This window comes from Oncorhynchus gorbuscha, linkage group LG17, assembly GCF_021184085.1.
Source record: "Oncorhynchus gorbuscha isolate QuinsamMale2020 ecotype Even-year linkage group LG17, OgorEven_v1.0, whole genome shotgun sequence".
NCBI lineage: Eukaryota > Metazoa > Chordata > Actinopteri > Salmoniformes > Salmonidae > Oncorhynchus > Oncorhynchus gorbuscha.
This window is the reverse complement of record NC_060189.1, coordinates 31,413,502-31,430,031: the sequence shown is the minus strand read 5'-3', so window position 1 is coordinate 31,430,031 and position 16,530 is coordinate 31,413,502. Positions and strand designations below refer to the sequence as shown.

Here is a 16,530-nt window from a genome sequence, read left to right as displayed (position 1 = left end):
CATCGGTGACTCAAATCGGTGACTTGTGGTGAGTATGCAGGCCATGGAAGGACTGGGACATTTTCACAACTCCAGGAATTGTGTATAGATCCTTGCGACATGGTGCCGTGCATTGCCATGCTGAAACATGAGGTGATGGCGGCGGATGAATGGCACGACAATGGGCCTCAGGATCTCGTCACGGTATCTCTGTGCATTTAAATTGCCATCGATAAAATACAATTGTGTTCGTTGCTCGTAGCTTATGCCTGCCCAGATCATAACCCCACTGCCACCGTGGGGAACTCTGTTCACAACGTTGACATCAGCAAACCGTTCACCCATACAACGCCATAAACGCTGTCTGCCATGTGCCCGGTACAGTTGAAACTGGGAGTCATCCGTGAAGAGCAAACTTCTCCAGCGTGTTAGTGAAGTCGATTACGACGCAGAACTGCAGTCAGGTCAAGACCCTAGTGAGGACGCAGAGCACACAGATGAGCTGCCCTGAGATGGTTTCTGACAGTTTGTGCAGAAATTCTTTGGTTGTGCAAAGCCACAGTTTCATCAACTGTCCGAGTGGCTGGTCTCAGACAACACCGCAGGTGAAGAAGCCGGTACTGGAGATCCTGGACTGGCATGGTTACACGTGGTCTGCAGTTGTGAGGCCGGTTGGAAGTACTGCCAAATTCTCTAAAATGACAGCTCTGGTTGACATTCCTGCAGTCAGCATGCCAAGTGCACGCTCCCTCAAAACTTGAGACATCTGTGGCATTGGGTTGTGTGACAAAACTGCACATTTTAGAGTGACTTTTTATTGTCCCCAGCACAAGGTGTAATGATCATGCTGTTTAATCAGCTTCTTGATATGCCACACCTGCCAGGTGGATTATTATCTTGGCAAAGGAGAACTGCTCACCAACAGGGATGTAAACAAATGTGTGCACAACATTTAAGAGAAATAAGCTATTGTGTGTATGAAACATCTCTGGGATATTTTATTTCAGGTCATGAAATCAACACTTTATATATTTTTGTTCAGTGTACTTAAAAAGAAACAATCAGGAAATAGAGATAAGTTTGGTCAAGAGGCTATGTTGATATGTCGTATCTGTGTTGATATGTCGTATCTGTGTTGATATGTCGTATCTGTGTTGATATGTCGTATCTGTGCTGATATGTCGTATCTGTGCTGATATGTCGTATCTGTGCTGATATGTCGTATCTGTGTTGATATGTCGTATCTGTGTTGATATGTCGTATCTGTGTTGATATGTCGTATCTGTGTTGATATGTCGTATCTGTGCTGATATGTCGTATCTGTGCTGATATGTCGTATCTGTGCTGATATGTCGTCTGTGTTGATCTGTGCTGATATGTCGTATCTGTGCTGATATGTCGTATCTGTGCTGATATGTCGTATCTGTGCTGATATGTCGTATCTGTGTTGATATGTCGTATCTGTGCTGATATGTCGTATCTGTGCTGATATGTCGTATCTGTGTTGATATGTCGTATCTGTGTTGATATGTCGTATCTGTGCTGATCTGTGTTGATATGTCGTATCTGTGTTGATATGTCTGTGTTGATATGTCGTATCTGTGTTGATATGTCGTATCTGTGCTGATATGTCGTATCTGTGCTGATATGTCGTATCTGTGCTGATATGTCGTATCTGTGCTGATATGTCGTATCTGTGCTGATATGTCGTATCTGTGTTGATATGTCGTATCTGTGTTGATATGTCGTATCTGTGTTGATTTGTCGTATCTGTGTTGATATGTCGTATCTGTGTTGATATGTCGTATCTGTGCTGATATGTCGTATGAATTCAGAGTCACTCTCAAAACCAAAAACACACAATGAATATTACATAATGTGATGAAAGATTAAAACCTGACAATGTTGCAGAAAGAACTTGGTATTGACGATAGTTTTCAACTCAGGCTTATACACAAGGCAGCATCACCTGTGCAAGTGCCCTGCACGTGTTAATAAAGAAAGTATAAAACATTCTTTTTAAAAACAAAAAGCATCATATTCATATGTTACTACCTTAATTATAACACTTTTACTATGTCATATGTCCAAGGCCACTGTAACAGAATGACACAGACTGTATGCCAGACAAAAACCATTGATTGCAAAGTTCAACAAAGCATACAGCTCTATGCACAAGGACTACTTTTAACAATTTCCACTGAATATTTGACAAAGACATTGACTCGAAGAACAGTACAGATGTAAAGTTTGGTAACAGAATGCCAATATAATCTCCCTCAGTTATTTTGGACCACGTTTTACTCCAAATTAAGATTCAAAGATGTTTGCAGAAAGAATCGGTGTCAGCTATGATTTGACAACTTGAGTTTGAAAAGAAAAATCTACTTTGGTTATTGAACTACATAACAGTAAGTGAAGTGGATTAACACCCGGAAACAGATGGTCACGTTATGAGACCATGATCTGTACTATACAGAAGTGCATAATTATGAATGTCCTTCTCCTCATTGTGATATATCCTGAAAAGGTACACAAAGGTAGAACAAATGTAATGCATTATTCTACACGATGGCTATTAAATTTGGTTGGTCCGGTTCGGACCAAATCTGTACCAATCATAGACGTCATTGTTTCACAACAAAGTACAGCACCAAAATGAAGCACAATAGAGCAGAGTACAGTAAAGGTCAGTACAGTACAGTACAGTTCAGAAAAGTAAATGTCAGTACAGCACAGTATAGTTCAGCATAGTAAAGGTCAGTACAGTACAGTAGAAACAGACATCTATGATTGGTTTAGATTTGGACTGACAAAATGTAAACTACTTGTCCACGTCCATGGACGTGCGGTGTCCGTCGGTGCTCAGTGGGTGAGAGGGCTGGTTACAGTAAATGGAAATAGAGAGGGCTCATGAGAGTCATGGCTAGGTGACAATAAGAACCAGGAGAAGGGATTTCAACTGGAGAAGTCATTCCGTTACCAATTTGGTAACAAAATGACACGTTTTAAATCACTTAATAAATCATAAACCAAATTGTTATCAGTAAAAACACTCAAATCGGTAGGTCTACCTTTAATTGCTACTTATGTGAACTTTCATTATCCTCCCTCCTCATGAGGGAGAGAAATTAGAAGATATCTTAAAGATATGTTTCTGGTAAGAGAATGACAAGACACTAGGCAATATTCCTTAAACTTACAGATGCCAAAACATTTCTGCAAAACTAAATATAAATATATAGATATTACTTGGAAGGGTCTTTACTTCAACATTACTGGGTTTTGATGTATTTCTAATGACTTTAAGACTTTTTCTGGTAGATGTTTTATAAGACCCCTTTTCTATCTGGATGAACAGAAATCAAAGCCTTTGCTTATTCCACATGTTTTTGCATTGGAAATGGTTGAAAAATGTATATATAAGTTCATTTCTCAAAAATATAGACTCTTATATTTCATTTGACAGCAAATTTGATGGGCTCCGATGAACTTCACATTGTCCAATGTCTCATGTCCAATGTCCCGTCACTGTATGTATTCTTTCCCCGACCTTCTCTCTCATCCAACTACGACCCTAGCTCCTAGTCTACTATTCAAGTGTCTTTAGGTCCTTCAAAAGAGCTTCATAAAACCCATGTATTATTAATATTACTACTAGACGTCAACAGTGTGACTGAGACTTTTCTGTTCTCGTTGCAGGTGGCCACCTCGGAGTCTGTACCTGTGGCTGTGACGGGGCTGTGCTGTCCCCTGTGGCAGCAGCAGCAGAGGGCCTGCCTACAGGCCTCCTGGGCTTGTTGGATCCCCTGCTGGGCCCTCTCACTGACGAAACAGTACAGCGCTGGGTCGGCCACGCAGTTGAAGCTGGTGAGCAGCAGGGAGACGTGGTAGTAGTTGAAGATGTTGATTATGAAGGGGCAGTCTCTTTCTAAGATGGTACGCACCAGCAGGAACACGTGGTATGGAGAGAAACACACCAGGAAAATGACAATGGTGCTGGTCACCAGGTTCTTAATGCGCGTTTTCTGGGTGCTTTGCGTGCCTACGCTTTTTCCGACCGCCCGCAGGACGCGGAGATACGACACGGACAGGATGCCTAGTGGGAACAGGAAGCCAATGGCGAAACGGTAGTAGTTGATTGGGTACTCCCACGGCTGCATGGGGTAGTGCTCAAAGCACACCGATTGGTTGGTGCTGTCCCTGCTTAGCTCCTTGTGTCTGAAAAAGACAACACCCACAGCAATCTCTTTCAGCCAGATGAAGGCGCTGGCCAACGTGGCTGCCCGCATACTTCGAAAAGCTGTGAAGCGGAATGGGTACACTACGGCCAGGTAACGGTCTATAGAGATACAACATAAGAATCCGATACTAACATAAATGTTTTCATAGAGCAGGAAGCCACACAGCTGGCAAAGCCACTCAGTTTGTCTCCAGTCATCTCCCTGGAAGATGTATTGCAGCCAGAGAGGCAGAGAGGCCAGGTAGAGGAGGTCTGACACGGTCAGGTTGAGCAGGTAGATCCCCAGTTCGTTCTTGTCTCTCAGCTGAAGCCAGGCATGGTAGAGGGAGTAGGCGTTGGTGGGAACGCCAATCAAAAGAACCAGGATGTAGGCCACAGAGAACAGGTACTGGTGGATCTCATGGCTGATGGTGCAGTTAATGTGGTCTGGCTCAGCCTCAGACATGTTGACTGTCATAGCAGACGTGGTCCACATGCTTTGTTCCTCTGTTAGCACCCACACAGTACCAGGCTGTGGGGCTCAGCACAGTGAGTTTGACTCAAAACAACGACAGTCCCAGTATCCATTCCACTCACTCAGCTCTGGAAGAAGAAGAAACAACAAAATGTCACGAGGAAAGGATTTTTGTTTTGTCATTGAGTTCCTGAAATGAAAATGATACAATGAGAGTCCTTTGATAGAGTAATATAATAATGCACGGACTAAGAACAAGGCTTTAGCAGCAGACTGGGACAATCTGACATTTTTTTTCAATTTTCACCCAAAATGACTAACTGCCTGTAGCTCAGGACAGAAAGTAAGGATATGCATATTCTTGATACCATTTGAAAGGAAACACGTTGAAGTTTGTGGAAATGTGAAGTGAATGTAGGAGAATGTAACACATTAGATCTGGTAAAATATGATACAAAAAAATACAAAAAACCCATGCATTTTCTATAAATAAAAAAATTCCATCATCTTTAAAATGCAAGAGAAAGGCCATAATGTAATATAGGGGTTTAGGAGCAATTCAGATTTTGTCCATTAGATGGCAGCAGTGCATGTGCAAAGTTTCAGACTGACCCAGTGAAGCATTGCAATACTGCACAGTATTTTGTATTATGTCTGCCCAAATGTGCCGAACTGGTCAATTGATACATTTTCAAGTACATAACTACAGAAACATACAAAAATTATATGGTAATACAAAGCTTATACACTCCCAGGAATGTGATACATGATGGATCATTAGCTTATACATGAACTTTCACACATCTAGATGGCCGGGCGGTGTGGGTGCGGACCCAGAGACAGCATGTGTTTAAACTGTAGAACCCTGTTCCTACATTTGAATTATAAAAAAATGATTTTATCAAACTATGCTACGTTTCATCTCTGGGACCCTCAGGGTGACAAATCAGAGCAAGATTACTGAATGTAAGTACATTATTTACCTTCAGAGGTGAATATATCAAACCAGTTGCCGTGGTAAAAGTGTTTTGTTGTTGTGCACTCTCCTTAAACAATAGCATGGTATTTTTCCACTGTAATAGCTACTGTAAATTGGACAGTGCAGTTAGATTAACAAGAATCTAAGCTTTCTGCCCATATAAAGACATGTGTATGTCCTGGAAAGTTTGCTGTTACTTACAACGTTATTATAGTCACATTAGCGCACGTGAGCAACAACCGTCCCGGTATGGGGACACCGTAGTGTCTGGAAGAAGAAACAACAAAATGTCACGAGGATTTATGTTTTGTCATTGTGTTCCTGAAATCAAAATGATAAAATGAGAGTCCTTTGACAGAGTAATATAATAATGCACGGACTAAGAACAAGGCTTTAGCAGCAGACTGGGACAATCTGAGATAGCTACTCACATCCTAAAATGTGACTAGTTTCAGGAAACATTTGAGCTTTCGTGTTTTATTTAACCATGTGCCTTAATAACAAAGGTGTATGTCATGTGTAAATACGAAAACACTTCAATTACAAGCCTGGTTGGTTTAGCCACAGAAAAAAAGACAGGAATCTTCCCGCTAGCCGTGATTGGTTGAGATGATGAATGGGCTGGACATCCTGAGAGATGAGTTTCAGATTGGTCTGCTGTGTAGCATCTTCTGTCTATAAAATGAGCTGCTCGCTATGTGCAATTCTTTCTACTGCAGTTTTTTCTAAAGATATAACGTTAGCCATGGAGAACTGCAAATGTGTTGCTACTGCTCCCAATAACATTGATCCCCTGAATGTATCAGGCGCTATCGACAAAGGTCAGTGGGAGAGAGTTGTGATGGACTACTTTCAGGAGGACGATTCTTATGCCATTTGCACACGGTCAGTGTGAACCAGGGTGACTTGACACAACGGACCAAGTAAGCTGTACAAACTAAACTCAAACGACGTCTTATTTAAAGAAAGGGGTCTGCCGCGAAGTGTTCATTTTTATTTCATCATTTTAGTTAAGAACAAATTCTTATTTACAATGACGTCCTACCCCAGCCAAACCCTAACCCGGACGACGCTGGGCCAATTGTGCACCACCCTATGGGACTCCCAATCATGGCCGGTTATGATACAGTCTAGCTATAGTTTCAGATATTATACATTTCTAGAAAGACCAGAGTGAACACTTTTGCCTGAGATTGCTGGTGTAGTGAAGGACAGCACTGTGACAGGGGTCAACATCCCACAGCTGGTTGGACTGGAGGATGGTACCGTGCTGGTGGAAAGCTATGGCTGGCAACAACACCTGACTCCGTACTTCAGGCTGCTGCCACAGATCAAGCATTCCCAGCACTTCAGGTGAATATCATTTTCATTGCATGAGGTTATTCCTGTTATCTAAACTTGGGATGTGAATTGATGTCATGCAAGGTTGTAATGTATTTTCAATTTGTTTTGTTTTCAATCCTGTTTTACAGCTTAGATGCAGATATGGGGCTGCAGGGTAGCCTAGTGGTTAGAGCGTTGGACTAGTAACCGAAGGGTTGCTGACAAGGTACAAATCTGTCGTTCTGCCCCTGAACAGGCAGTTAACCCACTGTTCCTCGGCCGTCACTGAAAATAAGAATTTGTTCTTAACTGACTTGCCTAGTTAAATAAAGGTCAAAGGAAGATGCACTGGAGAGCCTGGTGTGGTCGCCAAGGAGCATTCGGACTCAGTCGGGACCAGGTTTCAACTGCTGAGCAACGCTGACATTCTTCCTCCCATAGATGGTCTGCCTGTACAAGCACCACTTGGGCTGGACACAGCTAGACAAACGTCTATTTTTGAGAAGATCAGGGAGCTTTGCGACGAAAAGACTACGGACATCAGGTGACCTACACCAAAGTCAAGAGGCAGGACAGAAACAGGCTCTCCGAATAGATTCCCTTGTTCATGCGTGGTTCGGACAGACCAGTTCATCACTGGCGGTGAGTTCAGTCATCAGCACTATCTGCAGTGCCTCTATTCACATTACTCTCTCCTAACACACACCATATGTTGCTGCTACTATTTATTTCTTCATCCTGCTGCTCTGCCACTTTACCCCTTATTGTATGCATACAGCTTACAGTTGAAGTCGGAAGTTTACATACACTTAGGTTGGAGTCATTTTCAACCACTCCACGAATGTATTGTTAACAAACTATAGTTTTGGCAAGTCGGTTAGGACACCTACTTTGTGCATGACACGAGTAATGTTTCCAACTATTGTTTGCAGACAGATTATTTCACTCTATCACAATTCCAGTGGGTCAGAAGTTTACATACACTAAGTTGTCATGTAAAGTTCCAGAAAAGTATGTCATGGCTTTAGAAGGTGTACCTGTGGATGTATTTCAAGGCCTACCTTCAAACTCAGTGCCTGTTTGCGTGACATCATGGGGAAATCGAAAGAAATCAGCCAAGACCTCAGAAAAATTATTGTAGACCTCCACAAGTCTGGTTCATCCTTGGGAGCAATTTATAAATGCCTGAAGGTACCACGTTCATCTGTACAAACAATAGTACGCAAGTATAAACACCATGGGACCACGCAGCCATCATACCGCTCCTAGAGATGTACTTTGGTGCGAAAAGTGCAAATCAATCCCAGAACACCAGCAAAGGACCTTGTGAAGATGCTGGCGGAAACAGGTACAAAAGTATCTATATCCACAGTATAACGAGTCCTATATCGACATAACCTGAAAGGCCGCTCAGCAAGGAAGAAGCCACTGCTCCAAAACCACCATAAAAAAGTCAGACTACAGTTTGCAACTGCACATGGGGACAAAGATCATACTTTTTGGAGAAATGTCCTCTGGTCTGATGAAACAAAAATTGAAATGTTTGACCATCATTATGTTTGGAGAATAAAGGGGGGGGAGACTTGCAAGCCGAGGAACACCATCCCAACCATGAAGCACATGGGATGGCAGCATCATGTTGTGGGGGTGCTTTGCAGCAGGAGGGACTGGTGCACTTCACAAAATAGATGGCATCATGAGGTAGGAAAATGATATGGATATATTGAAGCAATATCTCAAGACATCCGTCAGAAAGTTAAAGCTTGGTCACAAATGGGTCTTCCAAATGGACAATGACCCCAAGCATACTTTCAAAGTTGTGGCAAAATGGCTTAAGGACAACAAAGTCAAGGTATTGGAGTGGCCATCACAAAGCTCTGACCTCAATCCTATAGAAAACTTGTGGGCAGAACAGAAAAAGCATGTGTGAGCAAGGAGGCCTACAAACCTGACTCAGTTACACCAGCTCTGTCAGGAGGAATGGGCCAAAATTCCCCCAACTTATTGTGGGAAGCTTGTGGAAGGCTACCCGAAACATTTGACCCAAGTTAAGCAATTTAAAAGCAATGCTACCAAATATTAATTGAGTGTATGTAAACTTCTGACCCACTGGGAATGTGATGAAAGAAATAAAAGCTTAAATAAATCATTCACTTTACTATTGTTCTGACATTTCACATTCTTAAAATAAAGTGGTGATCCTGACTGACCTAAGACAGGGCATTTCTACTAGGATTAAATGTCAGGATTGTGAAAAACTGAGTTTAAATGAATTGGGCTAAGGTGTATGTAAACTTCCGACTTCAACTGTAACTACCCCATCACCAGTATCATTGATATTGATATCGTTCTTGTATACACAGTATATTATTTTGTTCTCTCTCTCTAGAATTGACACCATCTATTGTTGATATTTCTAGTATGCAAGTAACCATTTCGCTGTAGAGACACACCCACTTAGCAAGAGTCTGGGTAAGTGTCATCTAATATTTGGACACTTTCTGTTCACCTTATTTTAGGCTTCTACTTTTACCACTTTTGGTCGTAATCTTTACTACACTGCTCACTGTTTAGCACATGACCTCACATGTGAGTCCTTAAAGAGATGGGTGGGGCTGGTTTAAGGGGATGTGAACAATGCTGAATTGGTGGAGACAAAGAAGAGCTCTCCACTAGGTACCACAGCATTCAAGGGACATTTTCTCAAAAAATACTTTCCCCATTCTTCCTCAACTGTAGTGTATGATATACCATTTTATAGTCTCTGATTTTATCCAATGTAAAAAACACAATTTAAAATGTTGCTACATAAGACCGAATCAAGGCGGTCGGTCACAAATAGCATACCAGTATCCTGTTACAGATGCAACTATTTGCAAGCTTTACTTAATAACTCCAGACCTCCAATTGGAGTGATTCTTCTGTGCTGCTGTGAGTGACCTCAGGAGGACAGAGGAGAGTACAGGGAACAAACAGTTTGCCCAACTTTATCTCAGATTAGCCCTCCACAAAAACGCCTGCAGGACAGAGAGAAGATCTCATCATAACTTAGACCCAGTCAAAACGTCACAGCTTCTCAGGGAAGCCATATGCTCTTTTGTAAACCATTAACACGTGAATGACAAACCTAATGAAAACTTATATTATGCCTGTGTAGTAACAGTTTATTACACTAGTAACAACACTCAAACATTCAGTGTGTGAGCATTAAAATACAGGGCATTGCTCTGTTAATGCATGATACATTACACACACTAGCTGGTGTGATTTCCCAAGAGCTTTTGCTGTTCTATGTGAAATGATCCTCTGCTTTATCACACAGGCAGAGATCAGTGAGGTCTGCACTCTACTAGCTGGCCTGAACTACATGTATTGATTGGCCAGGCCTTGCTACCAGGTGATTAGTGAGTCTGCCAACAGCCCTAAGCAATTTACCATGGCAAACTAAATTGGAACTACTGTGGCTTTATATCAGAAATACAAGATAGTCAACACAGAGGGAGGACAGCACGGTAACCATGGAAACAGGACCAGCAAGATAGTGTATGTCACATGACCAACATTTGATAAAAGTTCCCCCCCTGGCCAAGATGCACTGTACTCATGCCTGGAGTAGTAACACGTGCTGCTGAAGAACAAGGAGTTTGTCTCAAATCAACATTACTTTTCAAGAATGATGTGATGAAATATTAAAACGCATCATTAGCCTCAGGTCCTTCCTACACTGTGATATTATTCCAAAATGAACACGTCCATGAGTTACTCTGCGCTAACTTCTGTCCTCATATAACCTGTCTAAACATGCCCATGTGCAGATGGAGATTTGGATCAACACAAAGACATAAACCATCCCCACTGAAACTGATGTGTAGCCACGGGCATGTTCAGTAGGCAGGAAATGTGAAACCATTTAGAACACACATTTGGTTGCAAAAACGCTTAACTACGTTGTGCTGAACACATCAAATATTTGTTTCAACTGTGTCCCCTATTTCACACAGCAGATCTCTGTAGTCGAGGAACAGCCAACCCCTAGAGGTGCTCAGGCTGAGGCTGATGATGTTGTTGACAGGCAGGTCCATCTCACAGCAAGTCCTGGAATTCCCAGTGGACCCTTAGCATGTAATGAGCATCTCTTTCCAATAAAGACAAGCCTAGAATAACAAATCTGTCCTATCTGGGCTAATTCAGTCTAATCACGTCTGACATGGAATTATGTATGTGTCTGAAATAGCACCTTATTCCCTATATAATGTACTATATTTCCTATATAGTACCTTATTCCATCTATAGTGCAATACTTTTGAGTCCTATTGGGTCCCATTTCAGACACAAACCATGAGAACTCAAGTCACGCATCAACATGTGGTCATTCTGTATTGTCACAAGCAAGACTATACACTGAGAAAAAATATTTCCAAAAGGGTTCTTCGGCTGTCCCCATAGGATAACCCTTTTTGGTTCCAGGTAGAACCATTTTGGGTTCCATGTAGAGCCATCTGTGGAAATGGTTCTACATGGAACCCAAAAGGGTTCTACCCGGAACCAAAAACAGTTCTTCCAATACCCACACCAGCATACCACTTGAAAAAAGCAATGTACCGGTAAATGCATTCTAATTTGAAGTGTTATGCAGGTGTGGATATTGGAACATGCCTGCTCCACAGGCTTATGTCCTTCTCTGGTTCTATTCAGTTCAATTAAATACAGATTTATATATCCCATCAGGGGCAATTACAGAGCCGTGGAGGAGAAGCAGAGAGAGCAACAGGTGTACCAGGCAGCAAGTTGGTCATTATAACCACCACATCCTCATTATAATCATAATGTACACTCACATTAGTCCTTTGTTGTGTGATCCCATTGGGCAAAAGTACAGTACCAAATCATAATTGGTTTACGGAGGACATTAGCTACTGATTGATATTGTATTAGGATGATTTCTAGTATGAATATTTTAGATCAATAACAACATTCCCTGTCCTTTCTGCAGGATGTGGCTGACATTATGGTCATAAAGAGGAGTCTGTAAGTGCATACCATAACTTTCTCTACCAGCACCAGACCAATAAAGACTGAACAATAAATCAGCAGAATACAAACATCACAGCACAATCATACCTTGAGCTAATATCTTACTGAAAGTTTAAAGGATGTCGCGCTGCTTGCTTAGGAAGTCCCACTTCCTCCTGACTCTAACACCGAAGCTCCAACCCAGGCCCTCTGCCTTGCTAGAACAAGTGACTGCTCTCCTGAAGCTTCTTACCAGTCTGGGTCTCACGAAAAGCTAGCTATTCGCTGGAGCGGGTGAGGGCACTTCAGGCTGACGATTAAGTTTCACACATCCCCATGTGCTACATTCATCCCTCAAACTTCCTTAACAGTGACCCCAGAGTTGAACTGAGTGCAACTGTAGATCTAGGTCACAGCACCACTGTAAATAAATGACCGCACATTACTTACTTAGAGAGCACTGCTTCCTCCTGATTCGGCGCACACCGACGCTTGAACCTATGACCTCTGCTTCGGACCTCTGCTTTGCTAACACAAGTTACCACCCTCCTTGACAACGTTCGAGTTATCCAAATACGATAGCTCCATCGGTGACATTTCAAGCAAGCTGTGGAGTGAGTTTACGGTGCGTTCTGAAGTCTGTTACAGAAGTACTATCGTAAGTTGCCAACGAGTATTGAGATCCACTTCATGTCTGGTTAATTTCAGCAGTCTCTACTTTCCTTTCTAAATAGTCATTTGGGGATTGTGTGTGTAGGAGACAAAGTCTGAATCAATTCATAACTCAATGCCAGCCAAGCTATTCATTCATAGACTAATGCCACAGGGGATGAAGACTGGCAGCTCTGTGGTACCCAACTTCTGTCACCGGAGGGCATTGCGTGGTCCACTAAGAGAGACTGAAGACATGGTTTGGCCCACTGAGAAGCTCCAATATGCATCGGCATATTTTCTTGTCCTCTTTGTTTGACTTCTTAACCTACGTAGTACTCTTGTGCTAAACTCCCAAACAATACTTATTCCACCACCAGTTGAGCAGAATTTAATGCATACTCCAATATCGGACAATGATTAAAAAAAATATATAGCCTAATACCACCCAGAATAAAAAATACGTTAGAATAATGTCCCCAACGAGGATAGTAGCCTATGTTTATTTATTTTTTAAGCTAGAAAAGACATTACTGTTATTGATATTACTCACTCAACAATATGCAAAATCATTTCCAAAATCTTGCACCTGTTAATCGCATTGGTCTCCATGCAGAACTCTTGTCCACTGGCTAACCTACGGTCCACACCACAGCACCATGCACTTCCCATTAAGTAAGCTACTGTAAAGATGTTCAATAGGATAACTGTTTTTAGAAGGTGTAAATAGGATACATACAAATGCAGGCTACTTTAGGATACATATAATCTAGACTACTTCCCTCAGACACCAAACACAGGAAAGCCTATTGTACATTTGCAAACAGCACAACATTTAGGGATTATTTGCAAAGATAAATAAGCGCACTGAGAAAATATAAGTGCATTTCAAACAATACTTTTAAAAACCAATTAGATCCACCAAGGCTTAGCCTATACATTATTCAAAAACTCGAAATGCATTGGTAGTGCCGCAATGAACAGGCTATATTGCACTATACAGTAGACTAAGCCGCAAACGCCAATAATTAGCGATATACTAAAGATATGATTGTACCTTATCCACGCCCCTTGAAATAGGCTGTTCGCGGTCTTTGATGGTGAGAGTCGCTAGGTTTCTCCGCAGTAACTCTCTCAGTAGCTTTGAAGAACCAAGCGCTTGGTTACTGACCAATCCGAAAGTAAGGCTGCTGTAGCGCGAAAGAGGCACTGCTCACATCTGGCGTTAGAGACGGGAGGGCACGGTGGTTACGAGCTTTATAGGGCTCAGCGCCACAGACCAACAGATTCGGAGAAACCCTACTTTCATTATAAGAATGCTGGTTTCGCTAGTGCCTTATTTTGTCAGCATATCTTCTTGAACTATATCATCAGAGTAATTTCCTTCCCCCTTCCCGGTACATTTACAACCCTCGCCTGTGTGCCTATTCATGCGAGTAATGTTAGAAACGACCCTCTGGTAATATTTAAACTTGAGTCAGTTGCACGGTATGGGTGGGTCTTGCTCTTATTCAGCAGTGGCTGTATGGTTAAAGGATAAGGTCATTTTCATGTAAAGGTACCAAAGAGCACCAAGTTTATACGAGTATATCAAATTTGGTGTCAAATCAAAGTGAAGTGTCTATATTTTTGTGAAATGAAGGCATAGATACGTTTGCTTATTCTTAATATTTAGGATGAAAAATGGTTGACAAAGGCTTTGATTTCTGGGCACACCGGTGGAAAAGGGGTCTAAAAGTATTAGAAATGCATCAAAACACAATGTTTAACTAAAGGCCCTTGAAAACTAATATTAACATTTATATTTAATTTTGCATTAATGATTTGCCTTCATAATAGTCACAAACCACGTTGCAGTAGTGCATAGTCCAGCACAGTAGAGTATAGTTCAGTGCATTACAGTTCAGTAGAACACACATGAGTAGTGTACAGTATGTAATATTCAACTGAACTACACTCTTTACTGTGCTCTACTGTACTGAACTCTACTGTAATGTACTGTGCTGTTCTGTGATGTGCAAACTTGTGAAATATAGACATCTATGATTGGTACAGATTTAGTCTGGCTTGGACCAACCAAATTTGGTCTTGTTTAGAGATCGAGCTCATTATAATAATAGCTTGTGTGTAGAATAATACCCAAACATTTAAATATAACGAAGGGAGGGACATTCATAATTATTCATTTCTATAGAGAACAGATCAACATTCACCTTATGACCCATGATTTACAATAGTCATCTAAATATTTTAAGGGGGGAGGGGGGTGAGAAGGATTACTTTATCCTATCCTAGGTATTCCTTAAAGAGGTGGGGTTTCCAGGTTTTGATTGACTCCGCTGTCATTTGTTCCACCATTGTTTTGACTGAAACGTTGTGGTAAATTATTCATTTCTGCACTGTTACTCATTCTGTTAGTAAAATGTTACTCAAGTTTTTTTAGTAACATTTTCAGTGACAAATGTTAGTCTTCTGCATATAGTGTGTAGTTTGATACACGGTAATAATCACTTTAGAATGTATGCCAAGCAAGAGCCATTTGATTGCAAAGTAACTGCCCATAATACAATGACATGACAGTCATCTCTTAAAAACCTGATGGTGACATATTACCTTGACAATGGTCAAACCATAGTAACACAGTAACAGAAATGCACTACATGACCAGAAGTATGTGGACACCTGCTCGTCGAACATCTCATTCCAAAAGCACGGGCATTAATATGGAGTCGGTCTCTGCGTTTGCTGCCATGACAGCCTCCACTCCTCTTGGAAGGCTTTCCACTAGATGAACATTGCTGAGGGGACTTGCTTCCATTTAGCCACAAGACCATTAATGACGTCGGGCACTGAGGTTGGGCGATTAGGCCTTGCTCGCAGTCGACATTCCAATTCATCCCAACGGTGTTTGATGGGGTTGAGGTCAAGGCTCTGTGCAGGCCTGTCAAGTTCTTCCACATCAATCTCAACAAGCCATTTATGTATGGATCTCGCTTTATGCACAGGGGCATTGTCATGCTGAAACAGGAAAGGGCTTTCCCCAAACTGTTGCCACAAAGTTGGAAGCACAGAAGCGTCTAGAATGTCAGTGTATGCTGTAGAGTTAAGATTTCCCTTCACTAGAACTAAGGGGCCTGGTCCATACCATGAAAAACAGCCCCAGACCATTATTCCTCCTCCACCTAACGTTGGCACAATGCATTCAGGCAGGTAGTGTTCTCCTGGCATCCGCCAATCCCAGATTTGTCTGTCGGACTGCCAGATGGTGAAGCGTGATTCATCACTCCAGAGAACGCGTTTCCACTGCTCCAGAGTCCAATGGCGGCGAGCTTTACACCACTCCAGCAGATGCTTGACATGGTGCATGATATTCTTAGGCTTGTGTGCAGCTGCTTGGCCATGGAAACCCATTTCATGAAGCTCCCGACAAACAGTTATTGTGCTAACGTTGCTTCCAAAGGCAGTTTGGAACTCTGTAGTGAGTGTTGCAACAGAGGGCCGGTGATTTTTACGTTCTTCAGTACTCGCTGATCCCGTTATGTGAGATTGTGCGACCTACCACTTGGCGACGGAGCTACTGTTGCTCCTAGACTTTTCCACTTCAAAGTAACAGCTCTTACAGTTGACCGGGGCAGCTCTAGCAGGGCAGAAGCTTGACTAACTGACTTGGAAAGGTTGTATCCTATGACAGTGCCATGTTGAAAGTCACTGAGCTCTTCAGTAAGGCCATTCTACTGTCAATGTTTGTCTATGGAGACTGCATGTATGCTAAATTTTACATCTGTCAGAAAAAGGTGTGGCTAAAATAGGCAAATACACTAATTTCAGGGGGTGTCCACATTCTCTGTAGGGCTACACTACATATACAAAAGTGAGTCAGGAGAATCA

The 16,530-nt window shown here is 42.0% G+C and overlaps 1 protein-coding gene across 1 annotated transcript; it reads right to left on the bottom strand.

Moving 5' to 3' along the window:
- Nucleotides 1-1,567: 1,567 nt before the first annotated feature.
- Nucleotides 1,568-13,999, bottom strand: LOC124001996 (ovarian cancer G-protein coupled receptor 1-like). Its single transcript, XM_046309197.1, has 2 exons — nucleotides 13,700-13,999; nucleotides 1,568-4,804 (listed from the first exon to the last, which is right to left on the bottom strand). Exon 2 carries the CDS (start codon nucleotides 4,695-4,697, stop codon nucleotides 3,606-3,608), a length of 1,092 nt encoding a protein of 363 aa, XP_046165153.1. The 5' UTR covers nucleotides 4,698-4,804; nucleotides 13,700-13,999; the 3' UTR covers nucleotides 1,568-3,605.
- Between the last annotated feature and the right edge of the window lie 2,531 nt (nucleotides 14,000-16,530).

Bases quoted from the DNA above. Each gene is read 5' to 3' on its own strand.
- LOC124001996 (XM_046309197.1), bottom strand. From the start codon at position 4,697: ATGTGGACCACGTCTGCTATGACAGTCAACATGTCTGAGGCTGAGCCA.